The following is a 26765-nucleotide window of genomic DNA, read 5'->3' as shown; positions in this document are numbered from 1 at the left end:
TACCGCTTTATAGCGGGAAGGTAAACGGTGTTTCCGTGTGCGGCGCTGGTGCTGGCTCACGAGCTGCAGCTTCGTCACGCGGGCCACGTGACCCGGAAGTGTCTTCGGACGGCGCCGGCTCACGGCCTCTTGAGTGAGATGAGCGCGCAACCCTAGAGTCGGTCACGACTGGCCCGTACGGGCAGGGGTACCTTTACCTTTACCTATATTTATAGAAAGACATGTGGGGATGTGTATTTGTTGTTTCTGGTGCGATTATTGATAAAACCCTCCAACAGATCATTGAGGAAGTGATAGAGCCTTAAGTCCGTAGCATAAGATCAGTTCTATACAGTTATTCCAAAAGCGGTTACAGTGTGGTGCTGATAACGCCAAGGTTGCAGGTTCGATCCCTGTATGGGTCGTTTGCATATTCCTGCGTTGCAGCGGGTTGGACTAGATGATCCTTGGGGTCCCTTCCAACTGTACGATTCCATGATTCTCTCTCTCCCACCTGCCTATGCCTAGTAGCATCGTCATAGTTCTTAGATGCAGCAGATGAACCTATAACACAGGTCTCAGCATGCCTCAGCAACTGAGTTCTGTGGAACTTACTCCCAGTTAAATGTGTTTTAGGATTTCAGCCAAGTTTCTTAACAAATGGCAGTTTCATGGTTCACATCCTCAACCCTTTGAGGAGTGTCCTCCTCCCATATTTTTTCCTGATACTGACAACATACTTAGGCAGTTGGTTGCCCTGAGGCATTGTGTGAGTGACTCCCGTCAGTTGATAGGAAAGCCAGCCGCTTGCTCTGTGTTGTTCGCCTGACATCGTCTTTTCCTTTCCTCAGCAAAGGTAGCGAAGGCAGTTTCATATAATTTAGAATCTGCAGTAGCCAGGGGACCTAGAAACGTGAAACTTCAGGGGGAAAATGACAAAATCTGTAGCAAATTTTGCATGTTCTGTAAATTTGTATCTGTGTAGCTAAAGGCCTGTTCTTTATGGGGCCAGTGTGATCTGTTCGTTCATTTTGTTAGATTGCGATGTAGCCCACAGCAGTAGTCTCTGGCTGCTTGTATTCTGAAATGGAAAACGTGTGTTGTCTCCCCCTTCCCCTGATTTATCATACTTTGTGTGTAGTGATATTATGAATTTTGGTGGTTTATAGTCTCACCATGATCATTAAAAAGCTCTCTGTAATACATTACAATTGGTTCTCTCTGACCAATTCTTGTTAATCATGTGGATATTAAGCAGGTTGGTTTTTTTGGGGGGGGGGCAGGGGTTGTGTAGTTTTGCATAAGCATGCAAAGCATGCTTATCATTTAAAGGTAGTTGTAAAAACAGCCAGCCAAACACAAAAGCATTATCAAGCCTGCAAACCAAATGTTTACTCATGTTCGTTCTGATTTTAAGACGCAGCATTGACAAGCTGGTGGTAAACAAATGATTTATAGAGTGTGTTATCATTGGGGCTCCCCAGCTGTCTTCAGAATTAAAGAACAGATTAAACAGATTAAATAATAGATAAATATCTGATGCTGATGCTAGCTAAATAACAAGTCAATTAAACATGGATTCATCTTTCATCTGCTGGTAACAGCCCAAAGGGTAGGAGCTATAATGTTCTATGCGTGTTTGTATAGAATAAGGTAGTTCAGGAGAACCCCAGCAGAAAATAAAAACCTAGAATTGAGTGTGTTGGTGGTCAGAGGCCACATAAATGCGCTGAGGATAAATAATAGCAATTTAAATTTAGTTGTAGTTAAGGTTTCAGAGTGTTAAAGGTAAAGGGACCCCAGGCCATTAGGTCTGGGGTTGCGGCGCTCATCTCGCTTTATTGGCTGGCGTACAACTTCCGGGTCATGTGGCCAGCATGACAAAGCAGCTTCTGGCGAACCAGAGCAGCTCATGGACACGCCGTTTACCTTCCCACTGGAGTGGTACCTATTTATCTACTTGCACTTTGATATACTTTCGAACTGCTAGGTTAGCAGGAGCAGGGACCGAGCAAAGGGAGCTCACCCCGTCGCGGGGATTCGAACCGCCGACCTTCTTATTGGCAAGTCCTAGGCTCCGTGGTTTAACCCACAGCACCACCCGCGTCCCGTTAAGTGCCTATTTATTTTTACACACCCCCAGTGCTGCATCGTTTGTACAAAGTTTGTAGCAGCAAATGCTGCAGTAAGGAAACACCTCTCACGAACTGCCTCTCAGTTGAGGACAGAAGATGGTATTCTTTTTGGCTTGGCCATATGCCTGGAAACTGAACAAGTCACACATCTGCACCAAGCTGTCACGGACATTTCTCTATAAGGTTTCCGTCTATATTTATCTTGAAATGCAAAATAATAATATAATAATAGTAATGACCTGGCCATTCTATTCAGTTAAATGGTGGTGTGTTATAAAGATGCATCTATTCCAGGGGTCAGCAACCTTTTCCAGCTGTGGGCCGGTCCACCATCCCTCAGACCATGTGGGGGTACCGAACTATATTTTTTGGGGGGGAAATGAACTAATTCCTATGCCCCACAAAGAACCCAGAGATGCATTTTAAATAAAAGGGGACATTCTACTCACTGATTCCTGGACCATCCACGGGCCGGATTGAGAAGGCGATTGGGCCGCATCCGGCCCCTGGGCCTTAGGTTTCCTACCCTTAATCTATTCGATAGAATTATTGGAAGGCTTTCCTGGGAGGAATCCTTGCCCCCACCCCAGTCAATTTAGCAGTTGGCAACAGATGGGGGGGGGGTCAGATTACATAGATAATAATGTGATCACTGCTGAAAGACAGTGCTGATCACTGCTGAAAAACAACAACAAGCCAAACAGCTCTGCTTTGTACATTATAACACTTGGCGTAGTATTTGCATGTCTGAAATGTCAAGTGTGACTGAGCAAATCTGGAAAAGGGTAATCATCATAGGCTGTTGTTCTGTTCCCGTGGCTCTCCCCGCCTCCCGCTGTTTGATTGTCAGAAGGGCAGCAGCGCTGAAAACCTATTCGAGACGAATTGAAAATTAGAACGTCAGACTTTTCGTTTTCCTGTCTTCAACTGACCTCGCCATAGATATTATTTTTCTTCCCCTTGGGAAAGGAGAAAGGGCTGGTCATAAAAAAACAACGGGAACATCTGGGAATTTGAGAAACCTCCGATTAGGCAAAAGTTTATTCTCGCCTCCTCCAAATGCAAAGGAGCAGGAAAGAGAGCAGTTCTTGTCTTGATGCTCAGCTTAAATGAGTTGATGAAGCGCTCTGGAATTGTTTTCCTCCATGTCCTCAACAGTCCACAAGTCCCAGAATAACTAGGACTTTGACATTGGAATGGACTCCCACGAGAGGTAGCAGATTCTTCTTCCTTGGAGGTTTCTAAGCTGAGGTTGTATGACCAACTGATAATCATACAGTTGGAAGGGACCCGAGGGTCATCTAGTCCAACCCCCTGCAATGCAGGAATCTTTTGCCCAACGTGGGATTCGAACCCACAACCCTGAGATTCAGAGTCTCCTGCTCTACCTACTGAGCCATCTCAGCTGGACTAGTTGAGATTCCTGCACTGAAGGGGTTGGGACTTGTTAGAAGAAAAACTGCTCCCTTTCCCTTATGCAGTATTCCAGAGCCCGTACAGAGTCCTTTGGTGGGTTCCCTATCAGTAGGAGAAAATAACAGAGGCCAACCAGAGTATAAAGGTAAAGGTACCCCTGCCCATACGGGCCAGTCTTGACAGACTCTAGGGTTGTGCGCCCATCTCACTCAAAGAGGCCGCGGGCCAGCGCTGTCCGAAGACACTTCCGGGTCACGTGGCCAGCATGACATCGCTGCTCTGGCGAGCCAGAGCCGCACACGGAAACTCTGTTTACCTTCCCGCTAGTAAGCGGTCCCTATTTATCTACTTGCACCCGAGAGTGCTTTCGAACTGCTAGGTTGGCAGGCGCTGGGACCGAACAACGGGAGCGCACCCCGCCGCGGGGATTCGAACTGCCGTCCTTTCGATCGGCAAGCCCTAGGCGCTGAGGCTTTAACCCACAGCGCCACCCGCGTCCCTTTTAACCAGAGTATATTGGGAAGCAAAGTGGCTAGTAAGCCTGGTCTTCATTCAAGGAACTGTTGCAACAGGGTCCCCACTCACCATGCGCAAGAGGGAGGAGAACCCTGAACAATGGTGCACAAGCCCTTATACAGTGGTACCTCTGATTAAGAACTTAATTCGTTCCAGAGGTCCGTTCTTAACCTGAAGCATGCTTTTCCTAATGGGGCCTCCTGCTGCCACTGGTGCACGATTTCCGTTCTTATCCTGGGGCAAGGTTCTTAACCTGGAACAACCACGTCCTGGTTAGTGGAGTTTGTAACCCGAAGTGTCTTTACCTGAGGTACCACTGTATAGACTTTTGAAACTTCCCACCCTGTAGCCCAAGACCACCCCCAAAAAACTTCATACATACATGACAGAGGGAGGTGGTCTACAGCAGAAATGACTGATTGCATTGCCTGGGCAGTCTGGCCATTCTTTTGTGATGGTTAATACTTTAGTTCCTGAATCCAGGTCACAGGCTCACCCTAGTCATACACAAATGCGCCCTTAAGACAGGATTTGTAAGCAAAAAGACGATGGGCAGGATTTCCCCATTTGCCTCCCTTACTGCAGAGAGAGGAATATTTGAGGTCACCGGGAGAGTCAAAATGGCTTCAGGATTGCTCTCCCGTACTATTTCAGACACATGGTTCATATATTTAGATATGTGTGCATTTATGAATATTTATTCTATATTTGAGAGCTTAAAATTCTTATAACAGACTAGATGACCCCCGGGATCCCTCCCAGCTCTGCGATGTTGTGATTCTACGATTCTATGTAGAACTACTTTGCAGAGTTCTTTTATGCGGGGAGGGGCCCTGTCAGACCAGAGTCCCTCCCTGCATGGACAAACTTTATCATAAATTGCTATCCATGGAAAACCCTTTCCCACGCTGTCCAAAATGGGGAAGCATTTCTGCCATGCAAGCCTGCAGAGAGAGAGAGAGAGAGAAATGTTCATGTTAGCCCGTGTGTCCTTCTGTATTCTTACCTTTTGTTTCAACACGTTCTGGGATCCATACTGTGCAAGAAGAGAATGTCCAGATATATTTATATAATAACCTGCAGAAAATGGGGGTGGGTAGGTGTTGTGTTGGTAGAGCTGTAAATAGTAATTTCAGTGCATCAGCACTCCTAAAATACACCTCTCTTCCTTTTGTGGGCTGGAAGTATTTTGCTTGGCTTGCAGAGATTTCATAGTACTGTTTCCTTGTAGTTTGCGGCACTAACTGGAAGTACTTGCTTCTCTGAGTGAGGAATGCCAACTTCCTCAACTCCCTTTTAAAACTAGCCTGTGGCTTAGTTGCCTAGTCCTTATCCCCAGCCAAAAATGAACCTATGTATGTGCATTTGCTCATATTCACTGCTTCTTCCCTTTCCTTGGTTGTGTGCTCCCATATTGAAATTTTGACTGTAAGCTGCTTTGACCACCAGGAACCTGAATTCTTGTTTATGTTGCAGTGGCTTGGGTTCAAGTAAGCTGGTGCAAGGGCTCCCACTAGCACAGTGGTGTTTTCTCCCCTCTGTTCCCCAAATCTGCTCTCAAGGGTCAGGAGAACCCACCCCCCCAGAGCAGTGCAGGGGGCAGGCGAAATGGGATTTTCTTGCTCTGGCAAAACGATGAGAGGGGTGCAATGTTGAATTCCTCCCTTTGATCATAAAAAGGTAAAGGTACACCTGACCGTTAGGTCCAGTCGCGGATGACTCTGGGGTTGCGGCACTCATCTCGCTTTATAGGCCGAGGGAGCTGGCATACAGCTTCCGGGTCATGTGGCCAGCATGACTAAGCTGCTTCTGGCGAACCAGAGCAGCACACGGAAACGCCGTTTACCTTCCCGCCGGAGTGATACCTATTTATCTACTTGCACTTTGACGTGCTTTTGAACTGCTAGGTGGGCAGGAGCAGGGACTGAGCAACAGGAGCTCACCCCGTCGCGGGGATTTTAACCACTGACCTTCTGATCAGCAAGTCCGGCTATGTGGTTTAGACCACAGCGCCACCTGCGTCCCCATAGCTCTGTGTAAATAACAGGAAGTGGGTTTTTATGAGGAACATGAAGGAGGAAAAAGAACTCCTTGGCCCCTGACTCTCCCGCCTAGTGGCTGAAGAAACCCTTGAGTTTCATATCATTGGGAGCTTCAGGGATGACTTCTGAGTCACCAGTTATGGTGCAAGATGCCAAGTATTGGCTTCCTTGTATTTGTTGTGGTCATTGGGTCAGGGAGTGCACAGTTTCTCCTTGGCACTGTGTGCAGTAAGGCACTAGGGCTGGGTGATACATCGACATAAGTTCCGAAAGCAGTTCAAAGTCCATATTGTGATATCGGTTTCATAATTTTTGACCTGGCAATATATCGTGAATCATGATGTGATTTTTGCATTGCATGCACGCGCACACACACAATGCAGAAAAAAATGTGAAACCAGCCAGTGCCTCCATCCTTATTTCAGACGTCGTGATATATCAGTATATTGTGATGTTTAGCTGGTGACGTATTGTGATGTTGAAAACCAGATACCATCCAGTTCTATAAGGCACATTCACGTATTAAATGTTACTGGTGAAGGGAGGCATCTGAGACATGGCAATGGTGGATTTTTCTTGATTGGGCAACTAGTAGCTAGCAAATGGTTTGCACAATCCCTTCTGAAGTGGATTGAAATGGGGAAATCCATTGAGCAAGTGAGCGATTGAAATGTCAGAAATCTACAAGGTACACCACAGTGACAAGCTTGTCTCCAGATTTTTCCAATTATCGCTACCCCCAGGCATCAGTCTAGGAGGCAGCTTCTGTTTCGTACGTACATAACATATTCTCTCATGAATTATTATTATTATTTATTGTGATATAATGTTGGTGCAGTAAATATTTAAGAGCTTGTTCCCAGCCTAAAAATCCAGAAGGCGTACAGCCCAGTTTTCCACAACAATATTTAAACAAAGCTGATAATTTCATCTTGTGGAGTTTGTTTGTTAGTGAAGCAGTCAAGAAGGGTCTCAAGTCTTTTGCTAGGGAACGGAGTGTGCTTGCCATTGGTGCATTTATTTTGTACGCGGACCTTTTAAGTGATTTAGTAGCACAAAGAGCAATACAGTGGCGTTTTAACGCTTTTCAGGGTTGCATGTTGAAATACAGTGCTTCCAAGTGCCCAAATCGTTTCACTTACATTCCCCTGTGACGAGCCTTACAGCAAGCATGTTAAGGCAGGCCAGTCGTAATATTTATATTGTAGATGTGGGGTTGAGGCTGAGAGTGGCCTGCCCAAAGCCATCCAGTGAGCTCTGGGTTCAGATTTTACCCATGGGCTTCCTGTTCCAGAACCCCTCTGCTGCAGCATCTCTCTGCCCAAGCCCACAAGCATGCACTAGGGAGGAATTGGTGGTTGCAGCGAATATCCTTCATTCCATTCTTGTAACGCGACCATGTTTAGATGGGAACCCTTCAGATTTGTGACCATGCTAGTGTGCTGTCACCTTAGTCTGCTTCATTCCAATGCCTTGGGTATCCTTCTCCTCTTCAGAGGAGCGTTCGAAATTAGCCAGGCGCCAGGAGCTTTTTGCACCTGGCTGCCGGCTACTTGCAACCAAGTGAGAATGCCTGGATGCTAGGTGACATCGCCCTCTGGAGGTGCATGCCTGGGAATGTGACTGTTTTCGCACACTAATGCCACATTCTGTAGAATTCTGTCTGTTATATTTTACCTGCATAATCGGTATGAATTTCAGGAACTAAAATGCTTTTTCTGGGCAGCCTGAGCAGGAACAGTGAACAACATTATAGTTAATTGTTTCCGCTTGCCTTCTCTGCACCCCTCTGCCCTGCTCATGGTTGTGAAGAATATTCTTACCTTATGAATGGTCTGTGTCACCATTAAGAAAAAGAGACAGGCCAATATACATGTGGACTGTCCCTGGATCATGTGACTTTTCTCCTTTAAGTTCTCAAAGCTCTTAACCTAGCTCAAAGTGGTCCTCTGAACTAGCCAGATCTTTAAATGAGAATCAATCACAATCAGTCCATCACTTGAAAAACACAGTGGTACCTCGGGTTACAAACGCTTCGGGTTACAAACACTTCGGGTTACAAACTCTGCAAACCCGGAAGTAGTACCTTGGGTTGAGAACTTTGCCCCAGGATGAGAACGGAAATCGTGCACCGGCAGCAGCAGCAGGAGGCCCCATTGGCGAAAGCGCTCCTCAGGTTAAGAATGGTTTCGGGTTAAGAACGGACCTCCGGAACGAATTAAACTGAGGTACCACTGTAAGACTTTAGAGCTGTCTAAATGGCAACTCGACATTCCATTTTGGTGACTGTAACCTTTCTTTAAGGAGCCATTTGGCACCTAGCTTATACAGTGGTACCTCAGGTTAAGTACTTAATTCGTTCCGGAGGTCCGTTCTTAACCTGAAACTGTTCTTAACCTGAAGCACCACTTTAGCTAACGGGGCCTCCTGCTGCCGCCACGCCGCCAGAGCACGATTTCTGTTCTCATCCTGAAGCAAAGTTCTTAACCCGAGGTACTATTTCTGGGTTAGCGGAGTCTGTAACCTGAAGAGTATGTAACCCGAGGTAGCACTGTATATCTGAGTATCTAGCACTGCTCCCGAGTGCCACGTAAGTAGTAAACCATGGGAACAAGAAAAGCTGTTCATATTTTGACTTTATTAAGAAATTTACATTGCAATTCTGAAGCGGGTGATTTTAAAAAACAACTTTTTTTTGCTTCTGCTGCAGGTTGGAAAAGAAACCGTACAGACAACGGAAGACCAGATTTTGAAGAGAGACATGCCTCCTGCATTCATTAAGTAAGAAAATAAACATTGCAAGTCTTGATAGTGGTTTTAGAAAAGCTTCGGTAACCTTGTATCCGTGCCATACTATTTTGGAGTGCAAATGAGACCTCCCTTGACGGAATGCTTCTCAGTAAACAAACAAGCAAGCGAAAACCCCTGCACATAGCAAACTAATACATCAGGAACAAGATTAGACTTGTTATTCATCAGAGATTTGGGTTAATTTGGACTGGACTTTGTAATGTGGTCTTAGCTGTTCCAATATCCCGCTTCTTCAGTACAGAGTTCTCCAACAACTAGCCGCACAAATAATATTTTTCTCCCCAAGATAAAAGTCCCTTTTAGTTTGGATGACAGTCTCAAGGGGTAGCGTGTCTGCTTTTCTCTGTGTGTGCCCTTGGTCTGGCTCAGATTCTGTTTGATACCTGAAAGCTAATTGGCTGGTGCTCATAATTAACTTCATGCATCGGCGCAAAAGATATAATGATCTTCTTCTTGGAGGTTTTGAAGGCGTAATAATCACTTTCGTTATCATTAAGCCAATTTCCTTGACAATGTCAAATATAAATTCCTTATTGAAAAAGGCTGTTTCTGGCCAGCTTCTGAATAGTGTGTGTTCTTTATTAGTTAAGACAGATGAAGGTTTTGCTAAATTGTTGGGGGTGAGAGCATCCCATGATGTGGGGCAGAAAGATGTTGCCTCAAGCACATGAATGCCTTTGCCAGGAGGTGGGAAATCTGGGGCAGTGAAAAAGCTAAATGGAAAATTGTATGAAGATCTATTTGCATTGTGGATTATTTTGAATATCTGTTTAGTAGCTTCTCTGCCTGCTTTAAATATCAGATATACTGCACTATGATTACATCCAACTTTTTCTCTAAAGCATAGGAAGATCTAATTATGTCTTGGGATTTCATAGTGTGAATGAGAGAGTATAATATGCTGCATTGCACACCTGTCAACATTTCTCCCATGAAAATAAGGACATCCTATTTCATAACAATAACAATGATAATTTCATCATTTATATACCACTTTTCTGCCTGGGTTGCTTCAGCTGCTCTGGGCAGCTTCCAACATATATAGAAAACACAATTAAACACTAAAAAAAAATCCCAGATGTCTTCTAAAGGTTGTATAGTTACTTATCTCCTTGGCTTAGAGGGTCATAACTCCCTACCATCCAACATTTCTCCAATGAAAATAGGGATAGCCTAATGGTTTTCCCAGTAGTGATGTATGGAAGTGAGAGCTAGACCATAAAGAAGGCTGATTGCCGAAGAATTGATGCTTTTGAATTATGGTGCTGGAGGAGACTCTTGAGAGTCCCATGGACTGCAAGAAGATCAAACCTATCCATTCTTAAGGAAATCAGCCCTGAGTGCTCACTGGAAGGACAGATCCTGAAGCGGAGGCTCCAATACTTTGGCCACCTCATGAGAAGAGAAGACTCCCTGGAAAAGACCCTGATATTGGGAAAGATGGAGGGCACAAGGAGAAGGGGACGACAGAGGACGAGATGGTTGGACAGTGTTCTCGAAGCTACCAGCATGAGTTTGACCAAATTGCAGGAGGCAGTGGAAGACAGGAGTGCCTGGCGTGCTCTTGTCCATGGGGTCACGAAGAGACGGACATGACTAAATGACTAAACAACAACAACAAAGGAAAAACGGGACATTCTGGGATCAAATCAGAAACCGGGATGGCTTTTGTTGATCTGAAAATAGGGACACATGGAGGCTCTGGTATTACTGCATTTAAGTGAGATGAACAGGGTTCTCCTTAACAAGCTGCAGTTACCAGGATGCTTTGGGTAAGGTTACCAGATTTTTTCCAATGAATCCGGGGACACTTTTCAACTTCAATGGATTTTGTCTGGGGACTGATTTGTAAATCCGGGGACTGTCCCTGGGAAACGGGGGCGTCTGGTAACCTTAGCTTTGGGGGAAGCCATCACTGTTGGAAATGGCATGATACTGCTTTAAACGGACAGCACAGATAGGGCCTAGGGTTTGAAAATGCCATTGGACACAACAGCAACTTTTGGAACTGGTGGACACAAAAAGCTGTGACACGGGCGATCCATGATCAGGTCTCTTTTCGCTTGACTGTTGTTCTGGGGTGGTTAACGGTTATCCCTCCCCCTACAGTCTTTATTTGATTTTTAATATATATATATATATATATAATATTTATTAAAATTTTCAGAACATTACAAAAAGAAAAAGAAGAAAAATACAAAAATAAAAGACAATTAAAAACAATTCAATCTTTCATTACTTATCTTGCATTTGCTTGTTTCCCGGACCTCCTCACACCTCCCTTTTTTGTATTCCAGTTCAAATTATTTATTCAGCAAATCCTTTCCCTCTTTACTTTTATCCTTATCTTTGATCTTAATATATTGTAACTTTGAATTTTCACCTGTTAACGATCCGTTTTTACATATTCCTTCATAACATTATTACTAAAAACCATTTAACCTCAATCCAACATCATTCTAACATTCATTAATTTTGCAATCAGTCTTTATTTGATTTAAACCACCTTTCAAAGCAGCTGTGAAGGGCAATAGGGACCCACATTGCATCCTTCTCTCCCTCCCTGTCTCTTCCCCCAGCTAATACCAGTTGTTTTGGTGGTTGGGGGGGGGGAGGGAGGTAGTTTTAAATTAGGGAAATGGCCTGGCTGCTTTTAGGCTGTGGGTACCACATTAGGGACCCCTGTGTTATGACATGTGAGTCAGCTGTTCAAAGTCGTCCCCAACCCTCTGGCTTGTTGTCTTGGATCCCAACCTATGTTGCGTTCCCAGTGTCGCTGGCTATATTCACACTGAGGTAATAAATATATTTTGGGGCTGTAACACTGAAGATTGCAGGTGAGGGCTTGCCTTAATGAATGTTCCTTCATGGGGGGGGGGGGGGAATTGACCAAGCAAGCTTCTTTGCTAGGGAGAAGACTAGGCTGACCCCTTCTCCGTAACCATTTTCTGTGTGGAAGGGGTTAATTGCATATGGGGAAGGGGTTCAGCGATGTGAACTATCTGTAATATATAGCCCCGAAATGGCTCTACCATCTCTGTGAGAATTGTTTGCTTTCATTGCAACAATACCAAGCGCTCTTAGCACCTCAAGATTAATAACTACGGCTTGTATGTTAGTCAAACCTCCATGCCAGTTGTAAAATCAGATTAGCCATGAGAATAAGAAGTTAACCAAAGTCAAGACCTGCACAGGCACAAATAGGAGAACTTGAAGGAAATGGTGCAAAATAGGCAAGAGAATGATGCATACGTTAACTCCTGCAGAAATAATAGTATTTTATTTTTAGACACCGAAGTTCTACCTTAAAAAAATAATTAGTGCTGTGTTTTTATCTGGAAAGGACGTAGATGTTTTAGCACACACGGCTCTAGTGGCATTTACAAGATACTTGGCTGCTATCTAAAACCAGCCAAGTGAATTATATTTAATCTTTTGCTAAATTTGGCTTGTAAATAGGATGTTACTCTCTCATCTGTGTTACAGCTTAGTCCGCACGTCCAGTAGCTTGCTGTCAGTGCAACTCATCATTTTGTGTATTGAACTCGACAAAATCCGCAGATTTTATCAACAAGTTGGCCGTGGCTCCAGCATTATCTTGCATTATGCTGATCAAAAAATTACTGTAGGTGAGAATTACGTTGCAGCTCCGAGTCCCTGAGCTACCAAAAGTGCTCAGATTAGTGCTCCAGGAAATTAATTATTGTGTACATTGCGAGAGCATATTGTCTGATTTCAGACTTGACGCTTTAGAAAACTCACTGTGAATAAAAGGAAAGTAACCGTTTCACAAATGGCATTTTAATAATTTTGGGCTTAGAATTCTTCATATAAGGTAATGGCTTGCTTTAACGATATTTCAAGCCAGCAAATAATGTCAGCCTGCCCTAGCTGATAGTCAAATGGTCTAGACTATCAGGAGTCATTTTCCCTGGTTAAAGCATAATTTAAAAACAACAACCCAACAACCTCTGAATGCCAAACCTGTATGAGTCATGCACAGATTTTTGTATTCCAATCAGAACAGAACTGGTGACAGGCTGGTGACAGTTCCTCAAGCTTCCTTCTTCTCTCCTCCCCTCAGGGCAAGATGGCCCTTCAAATAGCCCTGGGATGATAGTTGGGGGGAGGAGGAGGTAGATTCTAAGGTACATGAGCAAGGCGAGAGATTAATTGACAAACAGAAGCTATGGAGATGTCCCAACAAGTGACCTGCGCCTCCTGCCAATCTTTGAAAGAAGTGGGACAAGCTCCCAAGACTCGCTCCATTAAGGCATGCCGTTTTAGGGAGTGAAACTTAATTTTGCAAATTTCTTCAGTGAGGGTTCTTAAAAATAGGCTTCTGAGTGTGAGGAATTCAAATCTGCTATTTTTGAGATTGGGCAGCATTTAGCTTGGTAAGTCTACGTTTGCTGAAGAAGCACATAATTTGCTTTCGGAAAACCAAATAATTTTAATGTTGCGATGCTCAATAATAATAATAATAATAATATAACATAACTGTAAGTATTAGGCAATCATTTTTAATGATTTCGATGCAGTTTCGCACACAGTTTACTCACCAAGCAAAACTAAATTATATTAATTTAACTGAAATATCTTTTGAACCCCCAAGTCATGTTACAACATTTTCGTACCCCTCCCTTTTGGAATATGAAAGTTGAAAAACCAATGTGCCCTATTGCTGCATAGTTCCACCTGCAAAGGTGGTGTCAGGTTCTCGGTGACAAAGCTGGGTCCTATACCTCTGCCTCCAGCAAGAAGCTTTTAAACCAAAACGGGCCATCGGTTAATAGTTTTTAAATGCATGTTGGCATGTAATGTGTAGTTTTCCCCAAACACTGGCCTTTTCAACTTATGTCATACATGCTTCAAAGGAAACCAGCTTTATGCAAGAGGAAGGACCATTGCTCGGGGCAGAGTGCATGCTTTGCATCCAGAAGGTCTCATACTTATTCCCAGCAGCTGGGAATCACTCCTGTCCAAAAGCATGGAGAAGTGCCTCCAACCAAGGTTAAGGGTACTAAGAGCTAAATGGACCAATCTTCTGTTTCTGTGTTTTACATTTTAACTAGAAAATGCGCCCTGGCATGGGAGTAGGAGTAAAGGTAAAGGGACCCCTGACCGTTAGGTCCAGTCACGGATGACTCTGGGGTTTCAGCGCTCATCTCGCTTTATTGGCCAAGGGAGCCAGTGTACAGCTTCCGGTTCATGTGCCCAGCATGACTAAGCTGCTTCTGGCAAACCAGAGCAGCGCACGGAAATGCCGTTTACCTTCCCGTCAGAGCGGTACCTATTGATCTACTTGCACTTTGACGTGCTTTCGAACTGCTAGGTTGGCAGGAGCAGGGACCGAGCAACGGGAGCTCACCCCGTCGCGGGGATTCGAACCGCCGACCTTCTGATCGGCAAGTCCTAGGCTCTGTGGTTTAACCCACAGCGCTATCTGTGTCCCTTGTAGGAGTAAAGAGGATATGTTAAATAATCTGTGTACAATGCAAAGGAAGGTGTTCTATTACTGTGTTTCCCCAACTTGGGTCTGCAGCTGTTTTTGCACTACAATTCCCATCATCTCTGACCACTGGTCTTGCTAGTTAGGGATGATGGGAGTTGTAGTCCAAAAAGCAGCTGGAGAGTTTGGGAAGCACTGGTCTGTAGTCACACTGCTCCAGAGTTGGCTCCCTTCTGTCCCCTACAGGTAGTGGGACTGGCATTAATTTCTCTCTCACAATGGTTCCTCCTAGGGTGGAAAATGCTTGCACAAAGCTTGTACAGGCTGCGCAGATGCTCCAAACGGACCCTTACTCAGTACCTGCTCGTGATTACCTCATTGACGGATCAAGAGGCATCCTTTCTGGGACATCGGACTTGCTTCTGACATTCGATGAGGCCGAGGTGAGCTTTCTAATGCCAGTCAGCAACACCTACGCAGTACCTGGCTGCAAATTTAGAGCGCTTGCCTGAATATTGTTTTCTGCATTAGTGGTTTATAAAAGCATGATTCATAAAACCAGGACTGAGCATCGGGGCTGGGGAGGGTTTTCCCTTGCCCTCACTGAGTTGCACACCATATGCAAAATTCCTGGCTTCTGTGCACAGAACTTGGCTTGTATTAAGCCAGAGTTCCCTCTAATATCCAAACTGTGGCTCTGAGCTCTTAATGTTGTTGTTAACAGGAAAGTAAGGTAGAGTGACTCTGGCTAAAATCTGCACGTCACAAGAGACGAAGGAAAAGGGAGAGGAGAAGTGCGAAGCACACTCCCGGCTTCATAATACATGGTTTATAAAGCCCCCAACAGTTGTCTGAACCACAGCACTGAAAAGTCTGAAATGCATCAATTTGTCACGATGGTATTACAGCCGTACCTTGGTTTTCGAACAACTTAGTTCTTGAACGTTTTGGCTCCCGAACACCGGAAACCCAGAAGTGACTGTTCCAATTCGCGAACTACTTTTGGAAGCCAAACGTCCGACGAGGCTTCCGTGGCTTCTGATTGGCTGCAGGAGCTTCCTGCAGCCAATCAGAAGCCGCACTTTGGTTTCCGAATGTTTTGGAAGTCGAATGAACTTCCGGAACAGATTCTGTTCAACTTCCAAGGTACGACTGTACGTGTTTTTTAAAGTAAGATTTTTCTCACCAGTACTCTTTATGAAGTTTATTTCTGCATGTTTTGAATTAACATTACAGCATGCGGCCCTGGCATTGAGAATAAATGCAAGATGTTCCTTAGCAGACACAATGACTGTGTATTTTTTCGGTGCTTTTTAGTTAGTACTGTGGAGGCTTAGGAGAGGTGCATTAAAGCGAAGCTTATCAGCCATGCTATGAATATCCTTGGCACCTGATTTATTAGCAATTACTCTCCCATTTCTTATTGATACCATTGGAGATAATAGCTCTTGAAATTATGGAGTAGTTAATTTGCCTTCAGGGAATCTGATTTCTGGAAAGTGCTCGCTCTTTCCCCATCTTTCTGATTTTGATAGCGTGTTCTCAAACTTGCATTGTCACGCTGGAAATATTAAAGAAACGGTAATATAATGCAACGTTTGGCTGAAGCTTTAAAATGGAACATTCTCTCCCGTGCTGCGCTTAATTTCACACATTCAACAGTGCTCATATAGCATCTAAATATAGAAGGCATACATTTTCTTTCAAGGGATTTTGCATTCATCGCTGCACAGAGAACATTACAGTGGAGCCTCTGGATACAAATTTAATTCGTTCCAGGGGTCCGTGCGTACCCCAAAAAATCTGTAACCAGAGGCACTGCTTCTGCGCACGCATGTGGTGCAATAGAGTGCTTCTGCGCAGCGCGATAGAGCACTTCTGTGCATGCGCACGGCGTGCAGAACGTAACCTGAAGGTTACGTATCCAGAGAGGTACGTAACCCGAGGGTCCACTGTACTTGAAAGAACACGATGGGGAAAAAGCATCCTTGCAGTCATGTGCAACTCTGCAGGCAGCTTTTTCTATTGAGGGGTAATGGGGAGCGCATTGCACCTACCAGACATTCATCCCAGAGCAACTAAACGTGGTGTTTTATCGTGAGGGAAAACAGACCTATTGCAAAGTATGCGGAACAACACACGTTTGTTGCCCTGAAAGCAAATACAGTGGTACCTTGGTTCTCGAATGTCTCATACATTTTGGCTCCTGAACACCGCAAACCCAGAAGTAAGTGTTCTGGTTTGCGAATGTTTTTTGGAAGCCGAACATCTGACGTGGCTTCTGATTGGCTGCAGGAAGCTCCTGCAGCCAATTGGAAGTTGCGCCTTGGTTTTTGAATGGTTCTGGGAGTCGAACCGACTCCCGGAACAGATTAGGTTTGAGAACCAAGGTACCACTGTATGCTGGAAAGCACCGGATGTTTGTTCAAATCGCTTGTCCCTCCGTATTGCCACTGATGTTGTGCATGCTCTGCTTTTGATCAGAAACAGTGCCTTTAACTTGAAGCCATGTTGGCCCGTTGTGATAAAAGGAAAAAACACTAATGATTACCTTTTTTATTATTATTTAAGGTCCGTAAAATCATTCGTGTCTGCAAAGGAATTCTGGAATACCTAACAGTGGCAGAGGTGGTGGAAACTATGGAAGACTTGGTCACCTACACAAAGAACCTAGGGCCAGGTTAGACATTCCCAGTATTCCTCTTCGTGCATTCTAGCAATGTTTTTACCTGGCACCTTTAATAATGTGGAGATTTTTCTTTCTCTCTCTCTCCTGAGCTATGGGAGGCACCATCGCTTAGTGGCCAAGCTCATGTCTTGCATGCCAAAGGTTCTAGCTTCAAACCAAAAGGCTCTACCTGAAGCCTTGTCCCTGCCAATCCGTGCCCAGTACTGGGTGCAAGGCCACTGCAAAGGAAGAAACCTCGCTTGTGAGAGTAAATAGAGCTAGAACCCGTTGGCTTGAAATGGGGCATTGCAAACTTTAGAGTCGCTGTTTATAATCAGTGTTCGAAATTCGCCAGGCACATTTTGCTCCTGGCTATCAGCCACTTGCAACCAAATGAAGGTTCCCCGTCGCCAGGTTGGTGCCTGATGTCTCCACCATCAGGAGGTGCGTGCCTGCAGATCCTTGGATCTTGACTGTTTTCACATACTAATACCACATCCTGTGGAATTCTGTCAATTAAAATGTTATCTACACAATCAGAATGAATTTCAGGAACCAAAAAGCCGTCTTGAAAAATACGGCTTTGGAGCCATTCCGTTTTGGCAACTGCTATCATCATCATCGTCGTCTGCGGTTTACAGAATAAAATCAGAATATAAAATCACAAAATCTATAATCAAAATAAAAACAACAATAACCCCCACATTTTAAAAGAGCATAGTAGCCCTTGTTTAAGGAGCCATTTGGCACCTAGCTTATATAGCTGAGTTTCTAACGCTGATTGTAGTATTTCACCTACGTGTTTTCTTGAAGCGTGGGAAGTGTTACCTCCCTGGAGGTGCTATATGAATAAAACCTTTGCGATTTGTGCCATCCCCTGCATACTTTGTGAACCATTGACCCTGAAGTGGTAGCAGCACAGAGAGGCACTTAACCCTCTTTTTTCCCTTTAACCAGTCTGCCAAAGCCAGCAAACAGTCACTATTTGTGGGTTATGACAGTGATAGCCCTGTTTTTAATTCATGAGCCTGCATCGTCCACATATAAATTGGCGAGGGACGGGATGGGATCACAAAATCCTTAACTTAGAAGAGTTGGATCCTTCCCTGCTCTATCTCCCTAGGTCCCATTGCTTCAGGTACTTTTCCTTCCAGCCTGACTCAGTTCAGGGGCTCTTTTATTCTGGCATGCCCCTACTGATGTTAAACTTAGCTCCTCTAGACCTCTCCCACTTCCCACTTTATATATGAATGGGGCAGGCAAGCAAATACACAAATGCCTCTGTCGCATCCACTTTGACAATGAGGAATGGCCAAGAGGAACGAACCGTTCTTGAGCCAGAAAGGGAGTCAGAAAGGAATTCAGAAGCAGGACGAGCAGACAGGCATTCCCCAGCTAGCTCGAAGCTGCTGGAACCTCTTTGCCTCTACATCAAGCGGAAAATCGAAGGGATTCTCCAATATCGATTTAAAAAAAATGGCGGTAGGGAAAGAAGCAAGCATGTTGTCAGGGAACTGCCATCGGAGCTGGAGGCGGAGAGAAGGCTCCAGAGGGATGCCGGAGAGGGTCCCAGGAGGGAGAGAGGCAGCCCATCCGCTCGGAAAGGAAATCAGCGTAACAGCAGTGGAGAAGGGGGGCAGATAGGGGAATCGGAGAGGTGGCTCCAGGACTCCTCGCTGGAGACCAGCGGAGAGAGCACGGGTACTCCGCTGCCCACACCCACCCTGCGCAGAAGACTTCCGCGCAGGGAGACTGGGAAGAGCCTGGGCGTCAAACAGCTTTTATGCTGGAAAAGGTTCAAGAAACGCCCACTGACGGATTCTGCCAGCGACTGAGGCAGCCACGAAACTTGAGGCTGTCCAGACAGAAAGGGTTCAACCAGGTAACCTAGCCAGGAGTGGCGGCAACTTACGCACGAGCAACCCCTAGAACAATTACACATGTCTCTGTGTTCAAGAGAGGTATGCAGAAACACTGAATTATTAAGAGCAGATGAAGGACAAAAATGGGGTGAGACCGTGTTGCTTGCAGCCAGAGACAATGTAAAGCATTGCCCACAGCAGCTGTTTCAGATATTTAATACATCAGGCTGTCAAAAGTTGCTTTAAGTGAGTGCTTTGCTCTCAACTTGGAGGGCAATGAGGTTTCCACCCTTTTTTATCGCCTGACTTTGTAATTTTCTGGGACTTCGTAGGAAGTGGAGTTTTCTCGCTGAAGGCCTGCCTAGCCAAGGCGCTGGATAAATTCAAGACTCAGAATATATATTTTATCCTGGTGGAGGACTCTGTTTAGATAACACTTACTCTAGTTGATGTCTTCTATTCTGGGAGTTCTGTCTGCCTTTTGCTGGCAGGCCTTGCCAGTGTGGTGTAGTGGTTGAGAGCGGTAGTCTTGTAATATGGGGAACCGGGTTCGCGTCTCCGCTCCTCCACATGCAGCTGCTGGGTGACCTTGGGCCAGTCACACTTCTCTGAAGTCTCTCAGCCCCACTCACCCCACAGAGTGTTTGTTGTGGGGGAGGAAGGGAAAGGAGAATGTTAGCCGCTTTGAGACTCCTTAAAGGGAGTGAAAGGCGGGATATCAAATCCAAACTCTTCTTCTTCTTCTTCTTTACACTCTCTTCTCACTCTCTGAATGTAGTGTGGCCTGAAGAATTTGTGGTACAAATAGTTTCTGGCTTCCAACTCTACTCCAAACTTGCCCAAATTATGGGATGCTGTTCCAATATCTGCCTCTACTCTTGCAATCCCATAGGCTGCCCAGTTGCATCAGATAACTGTTCATCTTTTTTTGTTTTGTTTTGTTATTCCCTTCCTAATTAAACGCATCATTAACGTTGGATATGCTGACCTGCATTTCTATTTCACCGAAACGAGATGGCATGAAAATGAAAGGAAACGTTTTTTTAAAACAGAAGCATAAAAATTAAGGGAAATAATTTCCATGTTTCTGTTTTAGAAACGTTTCCTGTCCTTTTTGTTTACGTGTTTTGTTTTGCTCAGTTGCTCTAGTAGTTTTGCTGTGGTTGTTTATTTTTCATTGGCTATCTAGGTCTGCTGGCTGCAGCCGCCAGTCATCTCCTTCCTATTGCTGCCACCTTTTTGGGCATGACCTTGTCTGGTATGCTCATAATATTTGGATCACTGTCTCCAGAGATGTGCAGACGATAGTTCAGAGAATAAATATAATCGATGTGCTAAGTTGGGGACATATTAAGACTACTAGCATTAAAGCCCTATACGGCCTAGGACCCTCCTACCTATGGGACCGCCTCTCCTGGTATGTCCCACAGAGGACCTTACGGTCTTCAGACAAAAACATCTTGGAGGTTCCGGGCCACAGAGAGGTTAGGCTGGCCTCAAACAGAGCCAGGGCTTTTTCGGCTGTGGCTCCAATCTGGTGGAACGCTCTTGTCACAAGAAACTAGGGCCCTGCAGGACTTGACATCTCTCTGCAGGGCCTGCAAGACAGAGCTGTTCCACCAGGCCTTTGGCCAGGGCACAGCCTGACTCCCTCCTTTGGCAATCCTCACAGAACTCTAGCCCAATGGTTGCCATTAATCTGATTTGAACTGATTTTATAATGAAATGATTTTAGAATGTTGTATTATTTTACTGTTGTTAGCCGCTCGGAGCCCGGCTTCGGCTGGGGAGGGAGGGGTTTAAATAAAATTTTATTATTATTATTATTATTATTATTATGCCTTTTTACATCGTGGAAGTGATTTTTTTGTTCACCTTTTGTTTCTGATTGGCATGCCATTCAGTATGGGAAATTTTTGTATTTTATATTTTGTACTTTAGAATCAGCTGCTTTGTTTGATCTAAGCAAATCCTGGTTACTCTGAACTGACCCCCTTTCCCAGTCCTGCTAGTTGACATCTTCAGTTAACCAGGCAAAGGGCCTTCTCGGTAGTGGCGCCCGCCCTGTGGAACGCCCTCCCACCAGATGTCAAAGAGAAAAATAACTACCAGACTTTTAGAAGACATCTGAAGGCAGCCCTGTTTAGGGAAGCTTTTAATGTTTGATGAGTTACTGTACAGTGGTACCTCAGGTTACATACGCTTCAGGTTACAGACTCCTCTAATCCAGAAATATTACCTTGGGTTAAGAACTTTGCTTCAGGATGAGAAGCGGTGCAGCGGCAGCAGGAGGCCCCATTAGCTAAAGTGGTGCTTCAGGTTAAGAACAGTTTCAGGTTAAGAACAGACCTCTGGAACGAATTAAGCACATAACCAGAGGTACCACTGTATTTTAATATTTTGTTGTAAGCCGCCCAGTGTGGCTGGGGAAGTCCAGCCAGATGGGTGGGGTATTAATACTACTAAATAAATAATATTTATTATTATTATTTATACCCCGCCCATCTGCCAGGCCTTGTTTGTCCAAGCGCGCCTGTCAAATAGTCTTTTGGGGGACTGTCTAGCTGCATTGTTTTCTGTTCATAGAATAAAGATGGGAGGGAACCTATGGAACATCAAGCTGAACCCCCTGAAGTGCAGGTATATGCACCCATATGGGGGATCAAACCCAAGACCTGGTTAGCAGCACCACACTCTGACCAACTAAGCTAATAGATTGTGGAGAAGAGAGCTGCCAAATGTGCAACTCAAGGGTCACCAGCTCCCGATCTCCAACTCTGTTCCCCTCACTTGGCTCTGCAATTTGATTGATGGGAATGAAAGTGTTTCTAAGTTAATGCGGGAAATTGTGAAAGGGCAGCTCACAAATGGTCTGCACTGTCACCTGGAGAGGGCTGCGGTTTGCCTAGTGGCTGGGTGTATGTAGAAGACTAAAGGGACGCAGGTGGCGTTGTGGTCTAAACTACTGAGCCTCTTGGGCTTGCTGATCAGAACGTCAGCAGTTTGAATCCACACGATGGGGTGAGCTCCCGTTGTTCTGTCCCAGCTCCTGCCAACCTAGCAGTTCGAAAGCACACCAGTGGAAGTAGACATATAGGTACCACTGCAGCGGGAAGGTAAACAGCGTTTCCGTGCGCTCTGGTTTCCGTCACAGTGTTCCGTTATGCCAGAAGCGGTTTAGTCCTGCTGGCCACATGACCCGGAAAGCTGTCTGTGGACAAACGCCGGCTCCTTTGGCCTGAAAGCGAGATGAGTGCCACAACCCCATAGTCGCCTTTGACTGGACTTAACCGTCCAGGGGCCCTTTCCTTTTTACCTTTACGTAGAAGACTCCTCTTCCACAAATCTGCATGTGGGTAAGCTATATGAGATGGTGACAGCACCAGAATGGAGCTTGAGAGGAGTGACATGTCCTCCTAGGACAAACTTGTGGGGTCACCTCATATATAAAGCAGTCCCTGCTCTGGAAAGTTCATTTAAAGCCTAGAATAGCAGCACATGTAGGAATTTCTCTCTCTCTCCCCTCTAACCAATATAGTGTGTATGGAATTGCTGTTCTGATATGCAGGATGAATTTAAGTCTGTCAGCCACTCCACACAGTGAATAATAATAATAATAATTTATAATAATTTATTATTTATACCCCACCCATCTGGCTGAGTTTCCCCAGCCACTCTGGGCTGCTTCCAAACAAGTGTTAAAAACAGTACAGCGTTACATATTAAAAACTGCCTTAAGATGTCTTCTGAATGTCAGGTAGTTGTTTATCTCTTTGACATCTGACAGGAGGGTGTTCCACAGGGCAGGCACCACTACCGAGAAGGCCCTCTGTCTGGTTCCCTGTAGCCTCACTTCTCGCAATGAGGGAACCGCCAAAAGGCCCTCGGCGCTGGATCTCAATGTCTGGGCTGAACGATGGGGGTGGAGACACTCCTTCAGCTATACTGGCTAGGTCCCTTCAGATTTCATGTGTGGTGTTCATATTTTTGAAGATTTCCTCTTGTAAGAAGCATCTTGCATGACTAACTCATCGGTGGGAGGATGGGGGACAGGGGAACCTCTCTCCCTGATCTGCTAGTACCCAAGGGAGAGGGGTTTAGCCTATCCCACATCTTAAGTCTTATCTGCAGTATGAAATGCTGTAGCCTAGAAATCGAATGTTTATTTCTGTATGATGTGTATAACATAACCAATAATCGCACTTGGAAGCGTGATATAAATTCTTTGTCGTGATGCTTGCAACAACCTTGTGAGGTAGATCAGTATTATTGTGTCTGTATTGCAGATGCAAGCAGAGGCTGAGAGAGAGATTGGCTTGCCTAAGACCGCCTAGTTAGTTCATAGCAGAGGTGAATTTGAACCAGAAGCACTTGAATCCATAGTTCAGCATCTTAGCACAGTAGTATGCCAGCTCTAATATATGGATATGTGGCTTCATAAGAAGTTTGGGTTCCAGATTAGGCTACCCTTGATGTATGTTTCTGACATAAGCTAAGCCAGGCATAGGCAAGCTCTGCCCTCCAGATGTTTTGGGACTACAACTCCCATCATCCCTAGCTAACAGGACCAGTGGTCAGGGATGATGGGAGTTGTCGTCCCAAAACATCTGGAGGGCCGAGTTTGCCTATGCCTGAGCTAAGCTAATGGCATGCTCTGTGTGTTTTGTTAAGCAGACATTTAATGAAATGTCCAAAGGGCCACAAATTGCTGATCTGATCTCTTGATTTAGGATTGGTTTTTGTGTTTTAAAAATGCACGTTGCCTTAGAAAATAGCATCCCTTGAACACTGGGGATATACTATTTGAATTAATAGTTGTACAGCATCTTTGCAACTTTGGAAACGTAACATTTAAAATTGCCGTTTGGTGTAATCTTCTCCTGCTTGAAATTGCAAAACCGTAAGGGAAATACCGTATCGCTTCATGACTTCCTTGACTTCCTTCACACAGGGATGACCAAGATGGCCAAAATGATTGATGAGCGGCAACAAGAGTTGACTCACCAGGAACACAGAGTCATGTTGGTGAACTCCATGAACACCGTGAAGGAGCTACTGCCGGTTCTTATTTCTGGTATTATTATTTTTTGCTTTTCCACAAGATTAAAAAGTGCTCTGAAATGCATTGGGTTGTGTTCGTGCCCGCTTCATAAAACCACGTGGGTATAAAGCTGCTCAGGTAAATGCAAGTTGAAAGGCTTTTGGAAACGGAAGCTTTCAACGTGCCTTGTAAACCGACTATGGGTAAGTTAAGCGAGTGGTTTTATTTGTGGCTGTCTTGGAAGAGAAGGTTGTGCCTCCCAAATTCTGGCTTGCATATCCTGTGCATCTCCTATTTAAGCTCTCGGAGCTGATCTCACTGTGACATGTGAACTGATGGGCTATTTATATGTAATTATATCTGTGATGCTTCTCTGTAACTGAGCACTTTATTTACGGCCTGATTCTCATTGAGGTAGACAGATTGGTTCCTTCTTTTAATGAGAACTAAGGAGAAAAGGATATGTGCAATAATACGTGCAGCTCTGCCATAGGGTAGGAAACCATAGGTGCTGCTGCTATTTTGTATTTAAATTACATGGGCTATAGCCCTCCTCTATCCCCGAAACCTTCCTTACAAGCATTACAGTTGCTGTTGGTGGGAAGAGGCCCGTTTAGCTTGAAAAATAAATAACAATCGAGCACTTTCTGTTTCTCGTTGAATTGAAAACGCCTGAAATTAAACTGGATGTCATAGGAACTTTAATTAGCTTCAAATCTTTGCTTGCCAGAATGCCACCGATTTAATTTGAACAGTAATTATCTCTTCTGCGCAACCCACCCTACTTTTCCGCTATCAGGCTTACAAAGTGACAAATTTATCAAAATGCAATTACGTTTAGCTGACGCGTCTGGAAGCAAAACATCCTATAAGAAAGACACGGCAACCAAAATTGACTTTAAGCCATAGCTACCCAGCCCTTGAAACCTTGGAGAGTAGCTAAAGTTTCTGCTGACCGTCTCAGAGAGGCAAAAGAGGGTCTGTCAGGTTAACTTCCTCAGTGAATTCCCCCTAGTTTTTAGCGCAGCTCTTGAGATACAAAGTCAGGGCCAGCCTAACTTCGCAAGCGACCAAACTGGTACGTGTGATCTGACACGTGTACCTCATGACTTCTTCCAGGGCCACAGAGGATGCTGGGGTGCAATTCAAGACGTTGGTGATCTAAAGGTTTCATCCCAGTATCCCATAATACTGCATAGGATCAAGGAGGGCATGCCTCTGTGTAGGGCCAGTACTTTGGCTAGCCATGCATTTAGTTGGTCCTGCACTGAGTTTAATTCAGTATTCCGTGCATGAACTGGGCAGTTTGAGTGAGGCTGCAGCAGAAGCATCTGGTACTGCATTGCATGGATTGACGGCTAGGATGGACGTCACAAACAATTCAAGTTTGTCAAACTTAAACATGCATTCTTGTTAAGTGCGATAAACATAATGGGAGATGATCATCTACTGCAGAGGTGCACAAACCAGGCTTGTTTTTAATAATAATTTTTATTAGCTTTCAATCCAATAATAGACTCATTATAACAATATCACTTATTATTATTATTATTAATAATAATAATACAATTATTAATACCAATAGTTCAAATACCAAATAATATAATTTAGAAAAGGTGCTAGAAAATAATTTAGAAAAGATGCTAGAATTGATGGCTTGATTATTTGCTTTATTTCTGCGTTCCAAAATCTTACTAATTTCCATTACATTCTGGTCATCATCATAATCCCTTCTACAACAACTGCGATATTAATAACTTTTATTCATGTTGACACATTAAATGATTTATAAAACTGCAAGTGAGGAACTCAAACTATATCCTTGTTCTTCCTGTGTGTGGCTCAAACCAGGCTTCTTTGATCCATATATATATATATATATATATATATGCTTTCGTAGATTTTCACGGGTACAGGAATGCAGGTTTTGGTGTCCTCGGGTGTCTTCCCGTGTAAAAGTTGGGGTGTCTAGGCGACGTTTCGACGAGGTCTCACTCGTCATCTTCAGGCTGGTGCTTTCGGCTTCTTGTTACTGGAACAGAGCAGGATCTCAGTGTTTGAGTTCCTATAAATACTGTTGAGGAGGTGTGGTGTATAGCCTCCAATGTTCTGGGCAGAGAGGAGGTTCCCAGGCTAGTGTGCCTTTTCTTCTTTTGTTCCTTAATTACTTGAGGGATATCTTGAGTGATTTCTTGAGTGATTTCCTGAATCCCACTTAGGTGGGTCATTAGGTGTGGATTAGTTGCTAAAGCCTTCGTGTCTTGAACTCTTGAACTTTGTGAAGAGTTTTTCTGAGAAGATGGCTGTACAGCACTTGGTTGTGCTCTGGCTTGGCTTCGTGTATAGGGGCGAGCTGTGGTTTTGTGGCCTGTGCCAGCCAGATCTGTGTAGGGATTGCAGGGGGGTGCAGCATCCGGAGGTGCCACCCTGGTTTGGCTACTGGATGGTGTCTGTAATTTATCTGTGGAGAGGGTCTGGGTTTGGGTCTGGTGTGGTTGATTGGTGATGGCGTTCTGTGTGCCTCTGGATCTGGTGTCAGATTTTGAAATTAGCCCTCCCCACAAAATCTGACACCAGATCCAGAGGCACACAGAACGCCATCACCAATCAACCACACCAGACCCAAACCCAGACCCTCTCCACAGATAAATTACAGACACCATCCAGTAGCCAAACCAGGGTGGCACCTCCGGATGCTGCACCCCCCTGCAATCCCTACACAGATCTGGCTGGCACAGGCCACAAAACCACAGCTCGCCCCTATACACGAAGCCAAGCCAGAGCACAACCAAGTGCTGTACAGCCATCTTCTCAGAAAAACTCTTCACAAAGTTCAAGAGTTC

The 26765-nt window shown here is 44.8% G+C and overlaps 1 protein-coding gene across 4 annotated transcripts in view; it reads left to right on the top strand.

Annotated features, from left to right (window-relative positions):
• VCL (vinculin) overlaps positions 1 to 26765 on the top strand; it is a 104118-nt gene that overhangs the window by 33858 nt on the left and 43495 nt on the right. For all 4 annotated transcript variants that reach the window (XM_083440337.1, XM_083440335.1, XM_083440336.1 and 1 more), the window contains exons 3-6: positions 8799 to 8869; positions 14644 to 14794; positions 16923 to 17031; positions 23833 to 23955. In XM_083440337.1, the coding sequence (XP_083296463.1) occupies positions 8799 to 8869; positions 14644 to 14794; positions 16923 to 17031; positions 23833 to 23955 (454 nt within the window). The remainder of the gene's footprint in view (positions 1 to 8798; positions 8870 to 14643; positions 14795 to 16922; positions 17032 to 23832; positions 23956 to 26765) is intronic.

Source organism: Podarcis tiliguerta, assembly GCF_965153285.1.
Source record: "Podarcis tiliguerta genome assembly, chromosome: 5".
Taxonomy (NCBI): domain Eukaryota; kingdom Metazoa; phylum Chordata; class Lepidosauria; order Squamata; family Lacertidae; genus Podarcis; species Podarcis tiliguerta.
The sequence above is the reverse complement of the archived record's forward strand: the minus strand, read 5'-3'. Positions and strand labels throughout refer to the sequence as shown.